Consider the following 26,798-nt stretch of genomic DNA (forward strand, 5'->3'; position numbering starts at 1 on the left):
GTCGTCGGCATCCTTGGAAGTCATCTCCTACTAGCTTTTTAAAAAATTTACTTCAGGGTTGGGGATTTAGCTCAGTGGTAGAGCGCTTGCCTAGCAAGCACAAGGCCCTGGGTTCGATCCTCAGCTCAAAAAAAAAAATTTTTTACTTAAGTCTGGCATGGCGGCACACACCCTTAATCCTAGCGCTTGGGAGGCAGAGGCAGAAGGAGCTACATGGTGAAACCTTGCTTCCAAACAAAACAGAACACTGAAGTTTTTATTTATGTGCATGTATCTGTGTGTGCATGTATCTGTGTGTGTGTGTGTGTGTGTGTGTGTGTGTGTGTGTGTAACCATGGAGTCCAGATAAGGTCTATGGATTCCCTAAAGCTAGAGTATAAGTGGCCAGATGTAAGCTGCCCAATGTTTATGCTAGACTTTGGTTCTCTGGGAGAGTAGCAAGCACCCTTAAGCACCGAGTCATCTCTCCAGTTCCCCTAGCTAGGTTTTTATAATTTACTTTCATTTTATGTGCATTGGTATTTTGCCTGCGTATATGTCTGTGTGAGGGTGTCGGATCTTGAACTTACAGAAGTGAGCTGCCATGAGGGTGCTGGGAATTGAACATGGGTCCTCTGGAAGAGCAGCCAGTGCTTTTAACCACTGAGCTCTCTAGTCCCCCTCCAACTATCTTTTTAAAGTTAGACAAAAGCATGGGGACCAAGATCATGTCCAAGAAAATAACCTCTGAATGAAGACCAAATGAGAAAGGGAGATCCTAATGTCTGAATCTCCAGAGAATTACCCCGGTGCCAGGGGGCTGCCCAGGTCCCTTGAATGTTAGAGAAAGAAATGTCTACAGCTGAGTCGAGAAAGAGGAAGGATGCCCAATCCCCAACTAGGTTTTTTTTTTTTGAGACAGGGTTTCTCTCTGTAGCTTTGGAGCCTGTCCTGAACTAGCTCTGTAGACCAGGCTGGCCTTGAACTCACAGAGATCCACCTGCCTCTGCCTCCCGAGTGCTGGGATTACAGGCGTGCCTCACCACCACCCGGCTCCCCAACTAGTTTTAAATCACATAAATACACAGAAACTCAAAATTTTTTTCTTCTTTGGGACAATGTTTCTCTTTGTAGTCCTAGCTGTCCTGGAACTCACTTTGTAAACCAGGCTGGCCTTGAACTCAGAGATCCACCTGCCTCTACCTCTGCCTCCTGAGTGTTGGGATTAAAGGTGTGCGCCACCATTCCCAGCTCAGGAAACTCAATAGTTTTTTTAAAAAATTTATTATTTATTATGTATACAGCATGTATGCCTGCAGACCAGAAGAGGGTACCAGATCTCGTTACAGATGGTTGTGAGCCATCATGTTGTTGCTGGGAATTGAACTCAGGACCTCTGGAAGAATAGTTAGTGCTCTTAACCTCTGAGCCATCTCTCCAGCCCCGAAACTCAAAGTTTTAAAGGCAGATCCAGTAGCAAAAGGGACCCCAGTCTATACTAAAACAAAAGAGAGAAAGCTCTTTCTCTGGCCTTCGCACACATGTGTACCTGCACACCCCCTTCTGCAGGCAGCAAGCAGGAGGGGGCAGTTCCTCCCAAGTCTTTAGAAGTGGTCAAAATGTAACCAGAAAGGATGTCCCAAGCGGGCAGGGTATGAGCCAGAGCTAGACACTACCCGCCCCGCAACCAACCCTGAACAAAGAGGGGACATGCCAAGTGAGATTTCAGACGTACGTGGTTCTCATCCTCCCCATTCCTCAGAACAGGACCATTGTCAATGTTGGGGCTCCAGAATGTCACAACCAGACTTCTTATCCCTTTCTGACTTGACAGGCCTCACTCAATCTCTGTCTCTTGGCCTGATCCTATGGCTGGGTGAGATTTATGGGGGTCCTGGAGATGGTGTAAATGTCAGAAATGAGCCTGATGGTGGGACAAATGTGGTCTGTGACTGTTTGCATGAAGGGTCCTAAATCTTCATCCCTCTCCTATTCCTAGCCTTTGCCATGTAATGGTGTTGTGGAATATTGGTTAAAGATGTGTCACATTTGCTAATGCTGTGGAACACTGCTTTAATGATGCAAAGATGTGTTGCATTCCTTTATGTTGCATTTGTTTAACTCTGAGAGGCTGTGGTACTGTGCCTGTGTAAAACACCTGAGGGTCTAAAGAAGAGCTGAATGGCCAACAGCGAGGCAGGAGAGGGGTAGGTGGGGCTGGCAGGCAGGGAGAATATATAGAGGGAGAAATCTGGGAGGAAAAGATCGAGGAGTGAGAAAAGGAGGAGGTGGACTCCAGGAGCCAGCCACCCAGCTACACAGCCAGCCAGGGAGTCAGAGGAAAGAGAGATATACAGAAATAGAGAAAGCTAAAAGCTCAGACAGAAGATAGATGGGGTAATTTAAGAAAAGCTGGCTAAGGCGGGACGTTTATAAGAAATAATACACCTCCATGCACAATTTATTTGGGAGCTGGGTGGTGGGCCCCCAAAGAGCCAGAGAGTAAAAACCACCAACTACATAATCTGGTGGTGGCCTGTCCCCTGGGTGAGCTCAATTCCATCCCTGACACCAGATCCAACCTGTGACTCACTTTAGGTGCTAATGTGTTGTTTGTGGACACATGCAATCAGAGGCTTCAGTGGGCTTCCACATTGGGCTTGCCTGCCTGTTCCTCTGTGGAGATCATGACAAAGCCAAGCCTGGGCTAGCCCACAGGTCTGAGAAGAGAATCAGAGATAGATGGGGTGCAGCCTGATCACCCCAGGTGAGACCAGTGTACTTGTCGACAAACCCACTTTCGGCTGCAGATGCCTTCTCACATGTGGTTAAGCTGAGCCAACATAATAGCAACACCAACCTGCTGACCTGAAGCATGTGAGTAATATTGGCTGCAATACCCCATGGGGACAGGGGATGGTCCTTACGAAGTACCACTGTGTCATTAGCTTGCTGATAGACATGCCAACCCCCCCCCCCCCCCCCCCCACACTATTACATAATTAGCAACCTGCTCTGCTGTCTCTGCTGTGCGTGCATGTTTTGCAGCGCTGAGGAGACAACCCAGGGCCTCTCACATGCAGGGAAGAGCCTTACCCTAGCCCTTGCTGTGTGCTTTCTGATCAAGGCACACTATTCTGAACATGTCAGTGCATCATTTAAAAATGACTGAACTGACTGTAACTCAGATGATTATTAAAAACGCATTGTCTGTATCTGTTTCTCGGAATACATCCCCTCAACCCCGCACGTATACAGTTACATAAAAACACAGAAGGTGGCCGAGGCCTTGACAACCAGTAGGTGTCACTGCGACAGGCTCTTTCAGCAGATGAAAAGAAGAAGACAAACAAAGGGACTGTCGACTACCCCCACTTTAAAATGGTTTCTTTGAGATAGGGTCCCATGTAGCCCAGGTTGGCCTGGTACTCTGTATGCAGCTGAGGATGACCTTGAATTCCTGATCCTCTGGCCTTCACCTCTTGAATGCTGAGGTAACAGGTTCTTGCCCACCATGCCTGGTTTATGTGGTACTGGGGACTGAACCCATGGGTTTCACACATGCTAGGTAAGTACTCTACCAAAGGAGCTACATCCCCAGCCAGAATTAAAAATGATAATAATAATAATAAGAACAATAATAATTATTTTTTTTCAATTTAGTTTTTTAGAAACAGGGTTTCCTACAGCCCAGGATGGCCTTGAACCTGCTATGTGGCTGAGGATGATCTGAATTCCTGATCCTCCTGCCTCCACCTCTCCAGTGTACTGGGGATGGAACCCAGGACTTTGTACTGTCAAATCAGTCACACCTCCAGGTCACGAATTAAAAAGAATTTACAAAATCAGTTGAGACCAGGTCTCATATAGCCCAGATTGTCCTCAAACTCCTGATTCTCCTTGCCTCCACTTCTCCAGCGTTGGGGTTACAGGTCTGTGCCACCACGCCTGTTAAGTGATGCTGGGGATGCAGCCCTGTGTATGCTGGGCAAATGCTCTCTCTACCCACCAGCCACACCCTCAGCTCCTCTCTTTCTCCGCTGCCCATGGACTGGCAAGTGCCCGCGCTGGGACTCGAGGCGGCAGAGCACGGCTTACCTGTGTGCGAGCGCAGGTGCACGGTGAGCTGGCTGGAGTTGCGGCTGGCGTAGGGGCAGATCTGACACTTGAAGGGCCGCTCGTCTGAGTGGATGCGCAGGTGCTTGTTGAGGCTGCTGCTGTCCGCCGCCGCGTAGTCGCACGTCTTGCACTTGTAGGGCTTGACGCCCGTGTGGCAGCGCATGTGCGTCTTCAGCTTGTCTTTCCGGCTGAAGCACTTCCCGCACACCTCGCACTTGTGGGGTTTGTCACCTTTGGGCGCACACGCAAGCCGCGGCGGGAAACAAGATTGGAAAGTTAACGTTTACTCCGACACCTTCGGAGAGGACCAAGCTGCAGGCTGCCCCAGGGGTGGTTGAGAAACCCGGGGCCTGGAGTGGAGCGGTGGTTCCTGCTGCTTTGCTTATTAGACTTTTGAAACGTTTTTCCTAAGATGAATATGAATTCCTTATTAACTAAGACACACAGCAACCAAAAAAATTTTTTTTGTTGTTTCTGGACAGGGATCCTTATAGCTCAGGCTGGCCTCAAATTTGTTATGTAGCCCAGGCTGGCCTTGAACTCCCCGAGCCCCTCAATTTCTGAGTGCTGGTCTTAGAGGCATGCCTCACTATGCCAGGCTTTAAAACAAGATTGCTGTAGTCGTTCTGCTTACCTTCTGGCTATTTCTGCCCCCTTTACTTGTTCCCTGAGCCTTACAGGGCTGAACACTCATCCACCCGACTTTTATCATCTTATTAATTTTGATTGTTTTTTTCTTTTTTTCTTTTTGAGACAGGATCTCACTACATAGCCATGACTGTTCTAGAACTTGCTCTGTAGACTAGGCTGGCCTTGAACTCATAAAGATCCTCCTTCCTCTGCCTCCCAAGAGCTGGGGTTAAAGGTATGTGCCACCATACTTTTATCTTATTTTCCTTTACCACATTTTTTGATATTTAAATCTTTTTAAAAAAGATTTATTTATTTATTATGTATACAACATGTATGACTGTAGGCCAGAAGAGGGCACCAGATCTCATCACAGATGGCTGTGAGCCACCATGTGGTTGCTGGGAATTGAACTCAGGACCTCTGGAAGAGCAGTCAGTGCTCTTAACCTTTGAGCCATCTCCCCAGCCCCTTGATATTTAAATCTTTTCAATATTAATGTATTATTTTATACTATAGATACAGACACACTGAAGGACATTAATATAACATGAAACAACCATCTCTTCTATACATTCCTTTTTACAGCCTTGGAGCAGTGGCCTGCCTTCTGAACAGCCTGAGCCCTTACCTTGGCCTGGGTGCTGTTTAGGTCTCCCTGCTAAAGCAGTTTAATCCGACCCCTGATGACACAGGTGAGCACGTGAGCAAACTCACTTTTGACCTGGAGCATCCCTATTATTAAGTGCGTGTGTGCTGTCATTGAGCATGTGCCTGCCATGGCATGTGCGGAGGTCAGAGGGCAATTTGCACACATTGGTTCTCTCTACCATGTGGGTCTTGGGAACTGAATTCATTTGTAATGTCTTTAGGCTTGTCAGCAAGCACCTTTACCCACGAGCCAACTCACCAGCCCAGTGGGGTGTGTGTGTGTGTGTGTGTGTGTGTGTGTGAAGAGAGTAAGCTAGGGTCTTGGGATTGCTAGGCAAGTGTTCTATAACTGGGCTATAGTCTCACCTCCTTTTAATTAATTTATCCTTGTGTATGTGTGTCCTTTTCCTGTAGGACAAAACCCTCTGCCAGCTAATGTCTTTTTTTTTCCCTTTGAGACCAAGGCTCATGCATCCCAGGTTGGCTTTGAACTTGCTATGACCCTGAACTTCTGCCTCTACCCACAGAGCACCGGGAATGCCAGCGTGCACCACCACGTCCCACTGATGCCAACCTGAGGACAGAACCCAGAACTTTGTGCATGGTAGGCGAGTGCTCTGCCACTGAGCCACGCCCAGCCCCTCACATTGATCCAGACACTCCACTCTTTGAACGTCCTGCCCCTGGATTCTTTTATTTCATCCTCTTTACAAAGCTGGGACTAGAATCCAGGACCGCTTGCTTTCCTGGCAGGTTCTCATCCACTCCCTGCTGGCTTCGTTTGCTCATAGTTATTTCTGTCTTTTCCACATCATTAACGCTAAGGCAGAGCGATTTTATTTTATAGATGGTCCATAAATTACTGAATCAATTTCCCAGTGGCCAGAAAAAAAAAAGAATGGAGCAGACACACACACACACACACACACACACACACACACACACACGCACGACTGCACAAAGTCAGCAATACTGAGATGGCTGTAAGGGCTAAAGGCATCCACCATCAAGTCTGAGGACTCCAGTTTAATTTCTGGGACCCACACATGGCAAGAAAGAGTAGATTATGATAGATTATGTCCCTCTGACCTTCACAGGGACATGGTGTACATGTGATTATGTGTGTACGCACACACACATGCACAAAATAAAGCTTAATAATAAATAATAAAGACATACAATAGTAGATGGGAACAAGAATACCTTATTTGCCTAGTAAGAGACGATAAAATTGTATGTCTGGAGCTGGGCATAGTGGTCCACGCCTTTAATCCAAGCACTTAGGAGGCAAAGGCAGGCAGAGCTTTGTGAGTTTGAGTCCAGCCTGGTTTATATAGTGAATTTTAGGACAGTGAGAGCTATATAGTGAGACCCTTTATGCAAAAAAAAACCCCACCAAAACCAAAAACACCCCTCCCCACCAACAAGTCTTAGGCCCTATATCTGCAGGCAAAAATTCAGAATATTGCAGCATAGACTATAAAGGTGACTCTGAGGTACACATTAGGAAGTGAGATGACATAGGTAGGATTTTTACTCCTACCCTGCCTTCTGTCTTTGTCTTTTTTTTGGAGGGGGGAGACAGGATCATAGCCCTGGCTGTCCTGAAACTTACTCTCTGTAGACCAGGCCAGTCTTGATCTCACAGAGATCTGCCTGCTTCTGCCTCCTAAGTTTGGGATTACAGTTGCAGGTCACCACACTGGTGCGATATTCACTTTATCCTCTGAAGATCAAGTATGTATAGAGCCCGGCGCCGACACAGTGTGTCAAAGCTAATCACTATCATGTCAGAGTAAGGTTTGGCATTTAAGAATGCATTCGATGGTGTGTGTGTGTGGGGGGGGGGGGCTGGAGAGATGGCGAAGAGGTTAAGACCACTGGCTGCTCTTCCAGAGGCCCTGAGTTCAATTCCTGACAACCACATGGTGACTCACAACCATCTGTAATGAGATCTGGTGCCCTCTTCTGGCCTGCAGGCATACATGCAGACAGAACATTTTATACATAAATAAAGAAGGAAAAAACATCCGACAATTTCTCAAAGACAGTCATTTGGTTGAGCTGGGCTCTAACTCAGCTGGTAGAACACTTGCCTTGCATGCACACGGCCCAGGGTTTGACCCTCAACGTTGCAAAAATAAAATCATTTCATCGAAACTGTTAGCAGTTGAGTTACAAATTCCTGGCTGCGTCATCTCTCAGCTCTGTCTGCTGTCTGGGGTTGCCTGTGGGTGGTGCAGAGGCCGGTTTCCAACAGCTCTGCTGGGCAAAAACCGCATGGGTTCCTCCATACCAACCCCAACCACCCTCCTTAAAAGTGGCCAGTGAAAGCCTCAGGTCACCCTGCTGTGCAGCGGTGTCTTCAGAAGACGCATAGGAATGGACCTGTGATTGCTACACTAAGTGACGCACTCTCCACTGTCAACTTAGGAGAAAGCTAGGAGACACCTGTGAGCACGTCTGTGAGGGTGTCTGTACAGAAGTTTAACTGAATGGGCATGGCACCATCCCTGGGCGGTGGTCCTGAACAAAAAAAGGGAGCTGAGCATCAGTGTTCATCTCTCTGCCTCCTGACTGTGGATGCCGTGGGACCAGCGGCCTCACGATCCTGCCACCATGGACTGTACCCTCAAGCCGCGAGTCAAAACAAATCCATCCTTCCTTTCCTCTTTCCTTTTCTTCCTTCCTTCAAGTGGCATTGGTTGGACACCTCACAGCAACAGTAAAGTAACCAATATGCTTTCGTTTAGACTCTGACCTAGTTTTCCCGACTGACATGGATAATCAGTGCAATTTACTTGAGGAAATCTTAACCCCCTGAGCCCACAGGGGGAGAGTCAATACTTGCTTATGAAATCTGGGTAATTAGAATGAATCCACGGGACCTGGCAGTGTGAGGTCTAGTGGACAGGATGGGGACCGCAGTGCCACTCATGGGTCACAGCTGATAACTGTTAGCTTTGAGTTCCCACATAGCAGATCATGAGAGGCCCCACTACTCCCTGCCTTCTGCATGCTTCCCTCTTGAATTTACACCCCTGTGTCACTCGTCCAGGAACCTCAGATTTCCTCTAAAGCTCCCGGCAGCAATTCTTTCTCTATCCAAAACATCTGGAAAACATCAGCACACAAGCTGGCCTCTGTATCTACAGGGCCCCTGCAACTGTGTATCCAACCGGCTTCAGTTCAAACAATATTTGAAGCATAAGCAACAGCGGCACCGAGAAGACAGACGGCAGCTCTGTGTGGGGTTGGCGTTCTGGCGGGAAGGGTCAGCCATCCACAGTGCAGCGCAGTATCTGGTGGGCGAATGTGGGCCCTGTGCAGACACCGCTTCACTGTCTCTGGGATGTTCACACACATCCTTAGTTTCTGGCATCTGTGGGGACTGGGGGCTCCCTGAAAGCAATCCTCTGAGGATCTATAAAGGATGACCGCATTAAGAAAATTAAAATACCCCACTTCATTTTCCTTTTTCTATGCATTGATGTTTTTTCTCTCCTTTTTTTTTTTTGGAGCTGAGGACTGAACCCAGGGCCCTGCTAAATCCCCAACCCCGTTTTTTTCTCTCCTTTAAAAATCTGATTACATTAAAAATTGTGTGTGTGTGTGTATGTGTTCACACTTGAGCATGTGGGTCACAAAGTGCACTTAGAGGTCAGAGAACAATGCCCTCAAGTTCCCAAGTCGGTTCTCTTCTTCTGCCCCGTGGGTCCCTGGGATTGAGCTCAGGGCATCAGGTTTGGCGGTACACTCCTTTTCCTTCTGGCCCTTCCTTCTGTTCTAAAACAAACCCCATCATGCTCCCCTTTTGACATTGCACAGACAACACATGCCCTTTGTGTCACAGGTAAAGATGGCAGATGTGTGAGAGCTACTATCCTCGACCAGGTGTGGTGGTGTGCACCAAGACCCCAGTGAGGCAGGGGTATGGAGAAGTGAAAGCAAGCCTGTGCTACATAGTGAGTTCTGGTTTAGCCTGTGCTACATAGTGAGATCTTTTCTAAACAATCAATATCAACAACAAATCAAATAAACAACCAAAACAAAACATGCATCCTCTGGTTTGATCCCCAGCACTGAAAACAAGCAAGCAAAACAAAACCTTCTCTCTCTAATGTGATGTGTATACACAGACGTTTACATTTCCAACATGCTATCTGCATCTGACGCTAATTAATCATGGCACATCACTTCTCACATGGCTATGGCAGTTCCTGGCCTTCTGGTTCACTTTTTCCACTGGCGGGTTTTTATTGCTTTGGATATGTTTCTGCCAAAACCACGTGTACAAGCAGTATCTTTATCTACTTTGTACCCTTGTTCCTTTGGCCTCTGTGAGGCTAGGCCCTTGTCATATGTCCGACATCTTGGGTCCCCAGCTCCTTGATGGGTGCATGTTCAGGGTATCCTAGCTAATGACATGTCACTTACCCGTGTGGATCTTCAGATGTCGCTCCATGTCTTTCATGCCGTAGGCAGTCTTGAACTGGCAACCTGAAAAAGTCAAGAGAAGATGAAGTCCAGAGGGATCTGAAGTGGCCGAGACTTGCTTCACCCCGGGGAGAGGGCCAGCAACACAGGAAAGACACTGATGTCACATGCCAGGCACAGTACAGCATCGCTCTGGCACAACCTCAAAACCAAAAGGAGCCATCAGAACAACGACGCATGAACTTACACTTTACAACAGTGGTTCTTAGTCACAACCGTGTGTGTGTGTGTGTGTGTGTGTGTGTGTGTGTGTGTGTGTGTGTGTGTGTGTGTGAGTGTGTGTGCGAGTGAGCGTGTGTGCGTGTGTGTGCGTGTGTGTGTGTGTGTGTGTGTGTGTGTGTGTGTGTTCAGTCACATATCAGATATTTACATTACGATTCATCACAGGAGAAAAATGACAGTTATGAAGTAGCAGAGATAACTTTATGGTTGGGGTCACCACAGCATGAAGAACTGTATTAAAGGGTCACAGCATTAGGAAGGTTGAGAGCCACTGCTTTACAACATGGCCCTTAGGCTAGAAAGATGCTGTCATAAAGGGACGAGACAGGCAAATGCTTCACTGTCCTGTTTAGGGAAGACTGAAGATTCATAAGAACCAGTGTAAGGAGGGCTGGAGATGGTACAGCGGTTAGCGCACTGCCTGCTTTCCCAGAGGACCCAGGTTTTGTGCCCAGCACCCACACAGAGGTTCATCACCACCTGTGACTCTAGTTCCAGGGGTTTCACGCCCTCTTCTGAGTCAGTGGATACCAGACACATGGGGAGTATAGACTTTCATGCAGGTGAAATACTCATAAATTTTAAGGAATAAAAAGAATTCACGAAGAAGCTGGGTACTGTAGCTTAGGCCTCTAATTCTAACACTAGGAGGCTGAGGCAGGGGAATCACGAGATTGAGACCCGCTAAAGCTGTATAGTGAATCCCAGGTCTGTTTGAACTACACAATCAGGACTCAGACTCCCCAACATTAAAACAAATCCTAGGAACCCTGTCTGCACTCCGAGCACAGAGCCCGCTTTACCTGGATAGCAGCAGCCGAGCCTCTTCTGCGAAGGGGGTGCGGTGGGCTTTTTGGCTCGTGACTTGGCGGGGAGAGAGATCACGGTGGCTGTCTGGTTTTCGTTGCTTTCCGCGGGCAGGTAAGTTTGATAGCCATGTTCAAAGACGAATTCTGGAGCTGAAACTAAAGGGTGCAGTGGCCATTAATTTCCACAGGATGACGCAATGCATTCCAGGGTGATGATGCAATGCATTCCAGGCACACCATATCTAGAAAGAATTTCCTTTCTCATTCAAAAATCAAGTGTGTGAGCTGTAGGGGTGGCTCAGTAGTTAAGAACACTGCCAGCTGCTCTTCCAGAAGACCCAGGTTCAATTCCCAGCACCCACACAGTGTAGTTCACAACCTCCTATAATTCCAGTTCCAGGGCGTAGGAGGCCCTTTTCTGGTCTCCTTTGATACCAGACAGGTTTATGATACTATACATATGCAGGGAAAAATACATACATTAAAAAAAAATCCTTAAAAATTGGTTAATTTTGGTATGTGACAATTTTTATTTGCACTTAAAAAAAACCAAACTACTAAAGTTAATTAAAAAAAAAATCCAGTGGCCAGGTGTGGTGGTGCACACCTTTAATCCCAGCACTTAGGGAGCAGAGGCAGGTGGCTCTCTGAGTTCCAGGTCAGCCTGGTCTACATATGGAGTACCAGACAGCCATAGCTACAAATGGACACCCTGCCTCAAGCCTCGAACTCCTAGTAAACACAAGCGCTTTTGAGGGTGGTGGCAAAATGCCTTTAATTCCAGCACTCAGAGTTCAAGGCCAGCTTGGTCTACACAGTGAGTTCCAGGCAGTCTGAGCTACACGATGAAACCCAGTCTCAACAAATTGACCAAGAAACAACCACCACAACACAAAACAAATGCTGGCCTAGGGCTCTAAAACACCAATCAAGACTTTGGTCTTTTTGGACAGGGTCTCACATAGCCCAGGCTGGCCTCTAAATCGTTATGTAGCTGAGGGTGGCTTTGAACTCCTGCATCCTATGAGCTGGGATTACAGGCATACACCACCATCCCTAGTCTTGGACTCCTTTTTTCTTTCTGCTGTTAAAGATTGATTTTATTTACTTGTGTGTGTGGGCCTCTGCAGAAGCTAGAGGATATCCCTAAGAGCTGGAGTTACAGGTGTCTGCAAGCCACTGGATTGCTATGTGGATGCTGGGACCCTTTCCTCACAAATTTAGCAGTTAGTCTCTTACAGTGCAGCCCTGGCTTCAGACCTCTCGACTGAGTACTACATGTCCCTAAAGCTGATGCCACGTAGGCATTGTTAACTGCAGGCAGATGTACAAGGCACTCTGCTAAGAGTCTCAGAGTCCTAAAAATGCAGGACTTCTCTCAAAAGTCATCGGCACCCTGGAAGTCTCACTGCGATTTGGAGGTAAAAAGGAACAACAAAAAAAATGTAAACACCAAAGAAAACAAAAAGACTCCAAATGAGCTATCATTAAAAAGATAAGAGAGGTAGTCTTGAACTCTTTTCTGCTTATAATTTTTTGTGTGTGCCCATTTTGTGAATGACGTTCTTGGTTTAGGGCTTGTAAACAAAGGTCTTGTCTCCTTTGCTAAGACGGCGCTTGCCCATGGGAGGTCTAGTTCCAATTGAAGGCAATCTATGTTCACTGGAGACAAGCAAGACAGAGAGGTGCCATCTTTACCACTTTATTTCCAGAACATATTGACTTGAATCAACCCAGACCTGCCATCACTACATAGCTCCATTTGCCAAAGAAACTCACACCATAGGTCATTTCCCTCCAAGCCCACAGTCCCAGCTAAGAGACAGACAAATCCCAGCAGAAGGCGGTTGGTAAAATATTTCACCTCAGCCCGGCGGTGGTGCACACCTTTAATTCTAGCACTTGGGAGGCAGAGGCAGGTGGATCTCAGTAAGTTCAAGGCCAGCCTAGTCTATATTGTGAATTCCAGGGCTGCCAGGGCTACATAGAGAAACCCTGTATCGAAAAACCAAAAAAACTTCACCTCAGAAACCATCCAAGCCATTGAAGATGAAACCGGAGAAACTGCCACCGTCAGGAGGGATCTAAGGAGACGTCACAATACAGAGCAGTGTGTCCTGAACCTTCACTGTTAAAGATTTATTTATATTTTATGTATATGAGTGTTTTACTTGTATGTATGTCTGTGTAGCATGTGTGTGCCTGGTACCATTGCAGGTCATTGGATCCCATGGAATTGGAATTATAAATGGTTGTGAACTACCATGTGGGTGCTAGGAACTGTCTGGAAGAGCAGCCAGTGCTCTTAACCACTGAGCCATCCCTCCAGACATTGGTTTTAACATGTGGTTTCCTCCTCCTCTTCAGGATGGTTTTCTTGAAGGGTAGCTGGCCTGGTTTGATTTTTGTCTTTAAATCATGCCTCCTCATCAAGGCCTTCACCTTCACTTCCGGTGCCCACAGCATCCCATTCTGGGTTCCTCACCGGGAAAAACCAATTACCTATATGGACTTCAATCTCCACTCCTGAAACCATCTGGGGAGACACGGTTTCAGCTGAATCCCAGCCGTGGCCAGGTGGACCCCTTTAAAAAAAATCGTGAGGGGGCTGGAGAGATGGCTCAGTGGTTAAGAACACTGACTGCTCTGGCAGAGGACCTGGGTTCAGTTCCATTACCCACGTGTCGGCTCACAACCATTTGTAATTCCAGTTCTAGGGGTATGCATACAGTCTAAACTCCGAGGCACACATATGTGCACATTAATAAATGACAACTAAAACTCCTGTTAAAACCCTGTGCATTCAGCACTTAGCTCCCAGCATGCACTCCTCTCCACTGTCACATTTCTTAAACACACGCTCTGATCTCGTGAGAGTCCGGTAGGATCACCTGGACCTTTGTAGCATCTTCATGACGCTGTCACTGATTCATGGCAGATGGCTCCCGGGTTCTGACAGCTTTTGGCATCTGAGCAAACTCATTTTCCAGTTCTCTTGATGAGGAAATGTCGTGGGATGTCTGGCCACTTAAAGTCAGCCATTGGGTTCTGACAACCACTGTCCCATCTTCATGGCCAGGCTCTCTGAGCAGCCCACTTGCCTGTGTGCTCATGGCTAGAAAAGCCAGTACGTGTTGAGAACTCAGTGGGCTGCTCTGCAGGAGCTGGAAAGGTAAGAATGTTGTGAGCAGGGCAGACGATGGATGGAGGCCTGGCTTATCAAGTTTCAGAGGGAAGCAAAGACTTGACTTGGCGTTTGTGTGAAGAATCTGTGGTTCTGGTTAGCGGGGCTGAAGAATCAGCTGTGATTAGTAAGGGACCAGAACCATTATAGTGAAACCTTTGCTTTGCTGGGATACTTGATCACTGGAGCTGAAAATTCAGCAGTGATTAAGAAGAGACCAGCATGGCTGAGGTGAAAACTTCTGGGAAGTGTTCCCTCAGGGTCAGCACCCAGAAGCTGTGTTCCAGACAAGACCAAGGTTGTACCTTGTGCTGACCAGTGAACTTAGTAGTGTTAGGAGTCACCTAGGTGCTGCTGGTTTTGAAGGTGTAAAGGGGTCATGGAGTGCAGCTGAGACTTGGCTCCATATGGCAAGGGTGGAGTCCCTGAAGAGAGCCCAGGAGAGGCTACTGAAAGTGCAGCCTAGCCGCAGCAGAAGACTCCAGCATTTTGGAGATGCTGGTACCAAGGGATGATCACCAAGAACAGCAGCAGCTGTGGAGTGCAGCCAGCCGCAGCTGAGGACGAACTGTGTGTGCTGTGGAGGGCGGAGCTGGAGAAGTGACCCCAGGCCCTTGGCGGAGCCCAGAAGATTGCAAGTGAATCCCAGGCGATTGGACATTGAGTTATTTACGGTGCTGGAGTTTGGGATTGCTTTGTTCTGATTGTGACTGTGCCCTAGTTGTTCCCAGTAGTGGTATCTGCCCCGCCCATGACCTGGGGCTAAAGGGCCCAGAAGAGGGTGTGCTTCCAGCCATTGTTCGAGACCTCTTATAAGGCGTTGGAGAAGGGTTACGTGCCCCTTCTCCCGGCTCCTGCCTGTGAGGTGGGTTCACTCCTGGTCAGATCAGAGGATGACTTCGCTGTCTACTCCGTTCTGTATTCGTGAGTGTATTTCCTCAATTTATATCTTAATAAATCCTGTTAGCCATTTAATAGACTCATGTGGATCATAATACTTCCCTCTTGAAAGTATTTAGCTTAAATTTGATTTTTTTTTTGGGTTGTCCACTCTCTCCCCACCCAGACCAGGCTGGCCTTGAACTCAGAGGTCCGCCTGCCCCCTGTGCCTCCACCTCCTTTAATGCTGGGATTAAAGGTGTGTGCCACCACTGCCCAGCTTAATTTTGATTTTTACAGGAGTCCACAGCTGAAAGACTTTGAACTTTTATTTTAAAAGTTTTGAGATTTTGAAAGAGATTTGGGATTTTTAAAGAGATTGAACTTTTATTGTGTATGAATTTGTAAGGTCTGTGGGACTTTTAAAGTTATTTATGTTTTCTATTGTGATATTAATACTAATGAGTTACCTTGGGGATAAATGATAAAGGAAAGGTTCTAAATGTGCTGTGTGTCAAGTGGCAAGGGGTCAGTCGTACTGGCTAGTGTCATGTCAACTGGACACAAGCTGGAGTCATCATAGAGAAGGGAGCCTCACTGAGAAAACGCCTCCAGAAGACAGGCTGTAAGCAAGCCCGCAGGGCACTTTCTTAATTAGTGATTGATGGGGGAGGGCACACTGTGGGTGGTGCCATGCCTGGGCTGGTGGTCCTGGTTCTATAACAGTGGTTCTCAACCTTCCTAATGCTGTGACCCTTCCCCAACCATAAAATTACTTTTGTTGCTACTTCACAACTGTAATTTTGCTACTGTACTGAATTGTAGTGTAAATGAGTATCTGTGTATTCTAATGATCCTAGAGGAGTCACAACCCACAGGTTGAGAACTACTGTTCTCTAAGCCTGCAGGCTGAGCAAACCATGAGGAGCAAGCCAGTAAGCAGAATTCCTCCATGGCGTCTGCACCAGTTCTGCCTCCAGGGTCCTTCCCTGCTTGAGTTCCTGCCCTGACTTCTTTAATGATGAACTATGATGTGGCGACATAACCCGGATAAACCCTTCCCTCCCCAGGTTGCTTTGGTCATGGTGTTTCATCACAGCAATCGTAACCGTAAGATACTGAGCCTCAGTTTACTCCCCTGTCAATGGGAACATCTCCGTGTCCACTTCATAAGGTTGAACCTGGTGGCTCAGTGTGTGACCAGCAGCAACTCCAGCCACTAAAACTGGACTCTTTTCATCAAACTCCCAACTGGATCTGGGGGTGGGGGGGGGGGTGGGGTGGAGGGTGGTGGTGGTGGTGAGGAATACTCCCCATTTGTGGGACTGAGGGGTTTCCCTGAGACATGGCACTAAGACCAGGCTGGTGAGCTTGCTACTGGGACCCTTCCACTTCTGTCTCACAGCCATCTGACTGGGAGGCCCCTGCGGCGGAAAAATCCCCAGAGTGGGGTGAGTAGGGCAGTGTACGTGTGACCTCCACAGGTCAGTTCACAGGATGCTTGAAACCCTCTCGAAAGGCAAGCATGGGCCTCCTGAGTCAGGGCTTCTGTGGGCTTCTCCTAACGGTCCCCCCTCCTCTGAGGAACCTTCCAGTTCCTCGGGGAGGACATGGCGATATTCTAGCTCCGACCCCTTCTTGGAGTCATGATCTGAACATCTTCTCTCTCATTCCAGAGGCCGCTCTTTCAGTCTCTTACGGCCATTGCTCTCTGAATGTCAAGATTAGATGCAGATGCAAGCATGGGGGTGGCGTGGGGGATGGGCAGGTAAAACCCAGCAGGCACAGCTGGGCACAGCTGGGTTCGTTCTGGCATGGCGCTATTCATATGAGACCCATGAGTCACCTAGAGGCACAGTCACAGGCTAAAAAGCAGCTGCACGTGTGAGCTGTGATGCTCGGTTTCTTTCTTTTCCTTTATTACAGTTCTTATTTATGTGTGTATGTATGTGCATGCTACCGCATAGATGACAACCTGTGAGAATTAGTTTTCCCTTCCCCCATGTAGGTCCACAGGGTTAAATTCAGGTTGTCAGGCTTGACAGCAGGTGCCTTTACCTATAGGGCCATGTTGCTGGCCCTGGGCTCAGTGTTTTTTGTCTGGAGAATGGGCCTTTTCCTTCCTATCTCTTGGGGTGGCAGTGAGGGATAGGGTGTGGAAAGCTGCTAATGCGCTCATCACTTGTCACATGACCCCATGGCTCCTGGGCAGCAAGGGACTGCCAAGAGAAAGCCTGGCTTCTTCAAGGGAAGTATCAGGATGAGGGCACGGGAGCCTTCAGGAACCATCACTGAGGTGGGTAGGACTGAGGCCTTGGGCCAAGTGAGTAACTCTCCAACCTGCCAGAGCCGTGGGTCTCCCTGGGAGCTTATTACAGTGATGCTGGAGTCTCCACCCCAGGAATCGTGATTTTCCCGAGGTGGAGCCTCGGTGCTGGTGTCTAGTAAGTTCCCCAAGGACGCTGATCTACAAGCAGGTCCTGGGACTGACAGCTAATGGAGCAGTCAAGTCCAAAGTGGTGGTGGGGGTGAGTGGAGTCCAGAAAAGTGTGGCAGAGAAAGGCAAGCAGGATCCTGTTTGGTTGTCTGGAGAGAGACAGCTAAGTCGGGCAGAGGCCAGACACTTGAGGCCACTTTATCTGTGAGACTGCATTGTGAACAAGGGCTCACAGACAGCCCCCCCCCCCCCCCCCGCAGCCATTCCTGCCCTCTAGTGGTCTGTTACAGAATTCCTGCGGCAGCCCAGGCATGAGGCCATGGCCAGAGCTATCAGACTGTAGGTGAGATATGAGACTTGGGGCCTGTCTCTGGGGCTTAGATTGTCATCTGCACCATTCAGAAGAGCTGGGTACCCATGCCTGGCCTGAGACCACACAGGGACAGTTCTAGGCAGAGGAGCACCGCCTGCCAGGGCTCTAGGGTGCTAAGAAATGGGGTTCGCTGGAAAAACTGCAAGGGAAAACATGTGTACCCTGGCTGCACATGTGGAGGGCATGTGTGCTAGGGAAACTGTGTGTGTAGACTGTCACCAGGGGCACCAGCCAGGCAAGGCTGGGAAAGGCATTTCCAGCAGAAGGAACAGAGAAGCAAACAGCTCAGAAGTCAGTGTTGAAAAACCCCAGGCAGAGTGTAATTCTCTTGTAATTCTTACTGGGCCTTTGTGTTTTGAAGTCAGGAGGCTAAACTTTCTCCCGGGAGATGCCCATGAGGAAAAGGGATGAAACACTCGTTCCAGGACAGCCCCGATCTGTGGGTCTTCCTGGACTCCTCTCTTACCCACAGGCGCTCTCTCCTCGTCTAGCTGAGATACAAGCAGTCACAGCAGGCCACTAGCAAGGTGATTTTTTGCTTTTTCTTTTTCGAGACAGGTTTCTCTGGACCAGGCTGGCCTCAAGCTTGTAGAAATCAGTCTGTCTCTGCCTCCCTGGTGTTGGGATTAAAGGGGTGCGCCACTGCTGGTTTCTCAGGTGATTTCTAGTCTCCCCATTTTCTTGATCACTTCCTTTAAGGTTTAATTTATTTTCCTATTCTAAAATCTCTCCAGACACATATTTTGGGAGCATTAAAAATACTCAAGTAATTCTGCTTATTGCCCGAAACTGTTTTATGTGTTGGTGTGTAAACCTGAGTGTGGTATGTGTGCCATGTTGAGGCGTGTGTATGGGCCTGAGTGTAATGTGTATACTACATTTGTGCACATGCCCTCAGAAAGCCAGAGGTGGGGGATTGGATCCCCTGGAACTAGTTTCAGAATGTTGTGATCTGCCATGCGAGTCCCGGTCCTCCACAAGAGCAGTCAGTGCTCTCGACCACCGAGGTGTCCCTCTAGCCTCAAGTCCCAAATTTTAAAAAGCACACAGTAATTTATAAAGAGGGAAGTTGGCTGATCCTCAGCTCCAGCGGATCTAGCTGGTAAATGGTCTTTGAGAGTAAGCTAGAAACCTGTAGGCTCGGTCAGGCTGATTGATGTATTCTTGTTCAGTCAATGAGGTCTTCTTCTTTTGTTTTTCGAGACAGTGTTTCTCTGTGTAGCTTTGCACCTTTCCTGGACTCACTCTGTAGCCCAGGCTGGCCTCAAACTCACAGAGATCTGCCTGCCTCTGCCTCCCGAGTGCTGGGATTAATGGCGTGCGCCACCACCGCCCAGCTTCAGCCAACAATGTCTTAAAAACTGGGATCCATTTGGGCTGCTGAGAAGGTTTAGCTGGTAAAGGTGCTTGCTGCCAAGTCGCCACCTGGGTTCCATCCCCTGTGCTCACGTGGTAGAGAGAACCAGCTCTAAAGCTGTCCTGTTACTCTACATGTGTGATATGGCACGCATGCATGGACACACACAGAAATAAACATATTTTAACTTTTGTTTTAATTGGGAAAACTCATATCTTTTTTGCAGCTAAAAAAATCAAAATACAGAATTGGCTAGACCCAAAGAACAGCTGCCCTGTGCACGATCTTTCCAGTTTACCCCAGTCTGTGCCCTGCCCTAACACCCCTACAGGCTCTCACTGACTGTGCCTCCTGTTCCAGAGCTCTTACTGGGTGTGACACTGTTCCATGTGCACACACCTGTCCTGCTCTCATAGGGACATGGTTCCTCTTTCCGAGGCTCGGGTACATGGCACTGTATGATGTCTGGCATGGTTTATCCATCTCTCTCCTAAGCATCACATATAGAACTGACTGCACAGGATAAACTGTAATGAACGTCTTCATTTGCTAACAAGTTTTCAGGATAAATACTTAGCAATACACGCATTAAACATACTTAGGTATATATTTTAGGTAATCCTTTCACAGTTATTTATTTGTGTGTGTATGTACATGCACGTATAACATCACAGTGCATGTGTGTGGAGGTTGGAAGACAACCCTCGGGAGTGGATTCTTCCCTTTTGCCAAAATCAAACTCAAGGCATCAGGCTTGCTGGCAGATCTAAAATTGAGGAATTAATTTGGAAGGTATCACAAAACCGTCCAGGGTTTCGGGATTCGCATCCTCAGAGCATGCATGCCTGGTTTGAATCTGCTCTGCTCTCATGCCGCAGGGACCATGTCCTGATGTGCTCAGCACATCCTTCTATGCCATCTGCCGTCCTTTCCCGACTCTTTGCTTGCTTCTTTTCCTCTGCTTTTGTTGGTTTTTAAACATTCTTTATATATATAAACATTTATATGCGTGAGCTGCCAACTTTTTTTCAACGGAACCATCTCTCCAGACCCATACTCTAGATCCGTAAAATACACTTTTTCTCTTTTTGATTTTTCCTGAGACAAGGTTTCTCTGTGTAGCCCAGGCTGTCCTTGGACTCATACATCTGCCTCCTAAGTGCTGGGGTTAAAGGCACCACCTCTGGGCTGTAGAATACATTTTTTAATTGATTTTCCCTCAGACTGGCCTTGAACTCACTGTATAGCCAGAGATGACTATCTCTGCTGCTCCTACTGGGATTACCAGCCTATGCCCTGTACATGGCTATATTCAACCTTTTGATGCCTCTGTAACTTGACAAACTGCATGGACAGAAGAGCATGTGCTTTTTGCATTCTTGGTAGAAGAAGGAGGGAAGACGCATATTTACTTACAGATTAAAAAACAAAACAAGAAGGGCATGGCGGTGCACACCTTTAATCTTAGCACTCTGGAGGCATAGGCAGGTGGATCTCTGAGTTCGAGGCTAGCCTGGTCTACAGAGCGAAATCCAGGACAGCCAAGGCTACACAGAGAAACCCTGTCTTAAAAAAACCCAAAAAACTCCAAACCTAAAAAACCCCCCAAACAAGATAAAACCGAGGCTGGAGAGATGGCTCAGAGGTTAAGAGCACTTCCAGAGGTCCTGAGTTCAATTCCCAGAAACCACATGGTGGCTAATAACTAGCTGTAATGAGATCTGGCGCCCTCTTCTGGCCTGCAGGCATACATGCAGGCAGAATACTGTATACTTAATAAATAAATAAAATTATTAAAAAAATTATAAAAAAAGATAAAACCCACGATGTTCCTGTTTTTTTTCACAGGAATGATGCCAAGACAGGGCTCGCATGCATACCCACCCCCAAATCTGCGAGAACCTGCTTCTCAGCATCCAGAGGTGTGGCTTAGAAACCTGGCCTTTGTCTGTTTTGCTTACACACATGACATTTCTCACTATTGACACTCACGGTTTGAACCTAGATGCCTCCAAACTCGGCCCAATGACTGCTTCCCAGCAGGCGGGTTAAAAATAACAAGTCAGTGATTGAGGGGCTGGGCCCTGGGCAGGCCTTCCTAACAGAGGTGGGGGATGCAGCCAGCTACCTCTGCCCATTCCTCCCCCATCCCCGCCTGGCTGTACCTGTGATGGTCTGGGTCTCCGAGCTGATGGTCCTTGTGGTGGTCTGGGTGGCAGGCACCGTCTCCTCTGACACAAACTGGACCGTGCTGGGGGCTGTCACCGGTGTGCTGGTCAGCTGGCAGCCACTCTGCTTATGGGCTACAAAGGCATCCAGGTTGCTGAACTGCTGCTTACAGATACCACAGATGTGGATGTCTGGTGTCAGCTCTACCAGGACCGTGGTGCCTCCTGGGACTCCATGGGCAAAGGAAAAGTCACATTTTAATTCCAGACCAGTGTCATGGCAAGAGGCAGACATGGCTAGTGGACAGCCTATACCCTTCTTTCTTGGAAACCCACTCCAAATTCTGTCCCAGCAGCTGTGTCCCCATAGGCTAGGGGTTTATGTTTTATAAGAAAATTCTTTCAGAGCTGGGGAGACAGTGTAAATGGAAGTTTCTTGTCCCGACTGCCTGTTCCCAAATAACCCCTCTGAGGCTTATATTAGTTGTAAATGCTCGGCCAATAGCTCAGGCTTATAACTAACTAGCCCTTACATATTAAGTTAACCCATATTCCTTACTAATGCTCTGCCATGTGGTGGTCCCTTGATTAGTATGGCACTTTCATTTTCTGCTCCCTCTGGGTCTGCTGGCAACTTGAGGCTCTGCCCTTCTTCTCATCATCAAATTTGGTCGCCCCACCCATACTTCCTGCCTGGCTACTGGCCAATCAGCATTTTATTAAACCAACTGGAGCGACAAATCTTTACAGTGTATAAGAGGATTATTCCACAGCAAGAGAGTCCACAAATTGCTTGCCTTGCATACATGAAGCCCTGACTTCAATCCCTAGAACCCATGTAAAAAGCTGGGTGTGGGGTGTGAGTTTGTAATCTCAGCCTAGGGGAGGAGGCAGGAGAATTCCAGTGCTCGCTGGCCAGGTGGCCTAGCCTACTTGGCAAGTTTCAGGCTAGGGAGAAACGCTGTCTCAAAACATAAGGAATGGTGTCTGAGGAACACCAGCAGAGTTGTCCTCTGGCCTCCACACATATGTGCGTGCACACACAAGGATACATTCACATCCACACAACCAATAAAAAAGAAAGTTCTTCTGATGTGAAGGACTGCCTAGCCCTTTCCAGGCCCTGAGCCATCTCCTGCCCCAACAGAAAGGTCATTATGAAAACTACTCCCATCCCAACACACATTTCCAAATGCCTCATCACCTTGGAACCCATAGTTCACAACGGTGGTCCCTGACAACAATGGTGGTCCCTGACAACAGTGGTTCCTGACTGATGTGTAGACTCCTCCAGCACACATACCACAAAGGGAGCAGGAAAGGCCAGCGGTGGCTTCCTCTTCCTTTATCTGTTGACACAGATGTGATGCTGGCACTTCTGCAGATACTTTAGAACTACAAGGAAAATGCTAGAATCCCTAATTCTTGTTCTCACTTCCCTGGTCCCCGAATGCAACCCCGGTATAAGTGAATGGTTCAGGTTTTTCTGACACTTGCAGACTAAATTCACTCTTAACTGACAGGGATGTCATTTTTCTACAGCAATGAGAGAGAGTTAATATTGAGAGTTTCAAGGCAACTAACACAGTACCTGGTTCTATATTAGAAAGTAATATAGCTTCAGATGCAGCCCAGTGGGTGGAGGGCTTGCCTTGCATATCTGAGGCCCCAAGTTCGATCCCCAGTACCTCCTAAAAATGAGGTGGCGGCGTAGGCATGCAGGCCAGTAATGCAATCCCAGCCACTCCAGAGGTGGAGGCTGGAGGACTAACTCCTGGGTCTCGGCCACTTTGAAACACCTAGACCCTGTCTCAGAACAACAGCAAAAGAAAGCATTATATAAAGGTCTATTGAGTTCAATTCCCAGCAACCACATGATGGCTCACAACCATCTATAATGGGATCTGATGCCCTCTTCTGGCCTGCAGACCATACATGCAGACAGAGCATGCATATACATAAATCAATAAATCTAAAAAGATAACAATTAGTAAGTCTCAACATGAGAAATTTAATTTTTATTCTTAATTTTTTTTTTTTTTTGTGGAGTTGTAGGGATGGCTCAGTATTATTGCTGTCACAGAGGATGTGAGTTCAGTTTCCAGAACTCATTCATACTGGGCAGCTCATAATCAGCAACTCCAGCTCCGGGGATCTGACGCCCCCTTCTGGTCCCCATGAGCACTAGCGCTCAAAAGCACATACCTATCCCTGTATACACATAATTAAAAATAGAAATAAAATCTTAAATTTTTTCTCTTGCATTATAATAAAACCTGGAAGAAATAGTAAGAACTGGCAGAAAAAAACACTCATAATGTTTTCATTTGTACCTTTTATGGACATTACAAACACATTTTCTACTATTTATGCTTAAAATTTCATTTTTCCCCCGTTGTATTGTGAAGCTAATCTTTTCCCTACATAATACCACATAAGCATTAACATTCTTCATACATGTAATTGTTTAGGGGGAACATGTCACTCCACAGTATCCATGCATCATATAATTATGTCTGTAACCAGCGAGGTTAAATACTACAAGGCACAGTGTCTGTACAACGCAATTTTCTGAAAACTGTAAGCTGTTTCGATTCTGTCCAGTCTCTTTCAGGACTAAGACAGGCGTTTGTGTGTGGTGTGTGGTGTGTTGTGTGTTGTGTGTGGTGTTGTGGCAGACGCCCCAGGGGAAGTGATGCTGATGGAGGGACACTTGTAAGACACCTTGCGGAAGCCTTTAGACATCAACAGATGGCAGGAACAAGGCCTTCCTCCTCTGGACTGCTGCGGCCGGTGGCTACGGGACAGTCCCAATACTATGAAAACAGTGCGAACGTAGCCATATTTGCACAACTAAGGGTGTCTTCGTGGTGGAATAGTATTGGTGTCCACGATGAAGCAGTTTTGGTACTAAGTTATGCTTCTGGTACTCACAAAAGGAACAAGTCACAACGGGGTCTTTTCTTAGCATCAACAGTGACTTTAGCCCTGGGTTTTCCGCCTGCAAAATGAGGGCAAAAGAGTCTTTCCTTAGGACCCCTGAAGATGAACTGAGCTAATGCCTGTAAGGGGGCCGATTCAAGGCTGCAAAGCAGGTCACGTGATGGGGGTCCCCCTCTTTAAGCACAACCTTAAGTGCACGTCACTGGGAGACACTGAGACACCATAGGGTGGGGACTGGGAGAGGTTTCCCTGAACACGTTTCATAAGTCATGCAGGGCACACCCAGGCAAGTTGGGAGCCAGTGGCTTCAAGAACAGCAGTTAGCAAACTAGGCCAGGTGTCTGCAAACCCTGGCCAGGGCTTTTCAAACTTCCGGTGCTCCAGGCAGCAGGGGAAGACCTCAGATTCTGGCCCCACCCCTGGGGACCTTCGGGGGCGGACCCAGCAACCTTGTTTTAAACACATGCTGGCACTCCAGGAGGTTACCTCCCATTCAATCCTTGGCCCAACTCTGGGAAACAAAGGCACAGTGGGATACTAAGAACTTGGAGGGGGTAAAATAAAAGCTGATGTGATGTCAGGAAAATAACAGAGAACTCAAAACTCAGAGCAAGCCACCCCAGCGTGGTCTTCCTTACATCTCCCCACCCCGAGTGCGGGGAGAGCTTTGCAAACCCTCCGGCAAGCCTTTCAGCGATGCTCCAACCTGAGCCACTGAGGCAGAAGTTTCCCTACCAGGTCACCCCACTTTCTCCTTCCCTCCGCTGTGCCCCAAACTCTGCCAGGCGGGTTGGTTATGTAGGAGGTGACGGTCTCTGCACCGCGTGGCCTCCCCAGGCCATGCCTCCTGGGGGTGGTGGTGGTGCAGCAGGCCGCTGTTTGGGATGGGGTTGGGGAGGGGCATGCAAGGTGCGCGGTCGCCAGGATCCAGAGCCCCGGGCCTGCTAGTTGTGCCCGGGCCCGGCACCAGCTACATCCGCCCAGCACTTACTTTGTACTGATCCTGAGAAGCTGTCGCTCGTGTTCATGGCCGCAGACCTGGGACGCCGCTCCCGGGGGCCCCCCTCCTCGCTCTACATGGTGCAAAGACTTTGCTCTTGCATTTTACCCCCTGCACACCCCCCAACCCTGCCTGTCTGCTCCCAACTCTGCGAGGCGGGGACGGATGTACAGCCCGCGCCACTTCCGCTGCCTAGAGGGCGCTGGCCCCGTGAGCCCAGCTGGGTTCCCATGCTGTGTTCTCCCGGGGACACGGAGAGGGACCTGGGCACCCAAGCCCGAGCGCCCCGATCCCATCACTCCACCCCAGGCACTCTGGGGTCTCTGTGGCCGCCCTGTGCCTTTGCACCTTGCCCTCCTGGGGACCCTCATTTTTGCCGCAGATACCAGGAGAATGAACCGCCGGCCTAGGAGAGGGGAGCTCAGGACCAGGGCGTCCCCCTTGGGCAGATCCAACAGTTTAGCACCGGGGCGGGGCCTCTGCTCTGCTTGGGGATGAACAGGGTGGGGATGGGGCTCGGTGGAAGTAGGAGGGCACCAGTCTCCAAGCCTGACTTCCCGCCATTTCTGGGACTCTCTTGATACAGACTCATGCATCCACACACATATTTTAAAAAAGAGATTAGTGATGGAGTGGATGGGAAAAGTCACTGGGGCCTATGTTCCTGGGGGCTTCCAGCTTTATCCTGTATAGAGAAAGCATGGAGGATGTGTTAGAATTGCTTGCGGGGGGTGCGAGCTTGCGCGGGAGGTAGGGGTGGTGGGTGGGTAGGTGGGTGAGTGAGACCTGTAGAGAAAGGTCAGAGGTTAAGAGCATGTGTAACTTCTGCAAGAGGACCCAGGTTCTGGTCCCAGTAACCCACGTTGGGTGGCTCACAACAGTGCCTCCAGTTCCAGGGGATCCAGCACCCTCTTCTGGCCTCAGTGTGTACCCACATCATGCACTGCAAGGAAGAACTGAGGAACTCAGGAGGTTGCGGAGTGGTTGGTGTCAGTATTCCACCTTCCTTATTTCTTACTGCGCTCTCACCCTCCACTTCAGCAGGTTTTCTCCGTGTGCGACCTTCTAACCCTGTCCCAGCTTCCCTGGATGGGTACCTCACACTCTCACAGGGAACCTGCTGAGGCCACACATGTTTGGGTGCCACCCAGATGTGCTGGAACGGAACATCAGGGCCTGTGGTCCAGGCATGTACAGAGCAGAGACATGCCCCAGGTGACTCTAGCTGGAATCCTGGATGAAGACCAAGGGAAATTCCCTTTCTAAAATGGATTTTGCTAATGTTTGGCAAAGGCTTGTAACATAACATTAACATAATGTCAGCAAAGACACATTCGAAACTTACATTACAGGCTAAGCCCTTGTAATGGGAGTGATCAAGACTGAACCTTTGGGCTGCAAATGAGCAGCGAGTACACACCCACTATTTTCCTGAGAGCTGGCCTGGAGTCTTGCCTGGCATCTAATTCAGGCCGGGTAATACATCTGTGGTTTTCAGTATGGTCGTCAGATGACTTCACACAAAGCAAACACGCACAAGCCAACTCTCT

General features: G+C 48.4%; 1 protein-coding gene across 3 annotated transcripts in view; it reads right to left on the minus strand.

Moving 5' to 3' along the window:
- The window catches only part of Zfp64 (ZFP64 zinc finger protein), a 65,768-nt gene extending 40,062 nt beyond the window's left edge, over nucleotides 1-25,706 (minus strand). Inside the window, exons 1-5 of one of the 3 annotated variants that reach the window (XM_036185598.1) lie at nucleotides 25,240-25,395; nucleotides 21,303-21,536; nucleotides 10,902-11,063; nucleotides 9,817-9,879; nucleotides 4,078-4,329 (exon numbers count right to left, since the gene is read on the minus strand). In XM_036185598.1, the coding sequence (XP_036041491.1) occupies nucleotides 4,078-4,329; nucleotides 9,817-9,879; nucleotides 10,902-11,063; nucleotides 21,303-21,536; nucleotides 25,240-25,276 (748 nt within the window). In that variant the 5' untranslated portion in view covers nucleotides 25,277-25,395. Of the gene's footprint in view, nucleotides 1-4,077; nucleotides 4,330-9,816; nucleotides 9,880-10,901; nucleotides 11,064-21,302; nucleotides 21,537-24,239; nucleotides 24,320-25,239 lie in introns of those variants that run through there. The other 2 variants (XM_036185596.1, XM_036185597.1) reach the window with 2 other exon arrangements.
- Between the last annotated feature and the right edge of the window lie 1,092 nt (nucleotides 25,707-26,798).

The sequence above is a fragment of the Onychomys torridus genome, chromosome 4 (genome assembly GCF_903995425.1).
Source record: "Onychomys torridus chromosome 4, mOncTor1.1, whole genome shotgun sequence".
NCBI classification, from domain to species: Eukaryota; Metazoa; Chordata; class Mammalia; order Rodentia; family Cricetidae; genus Onychomys; species Onychomys torridus.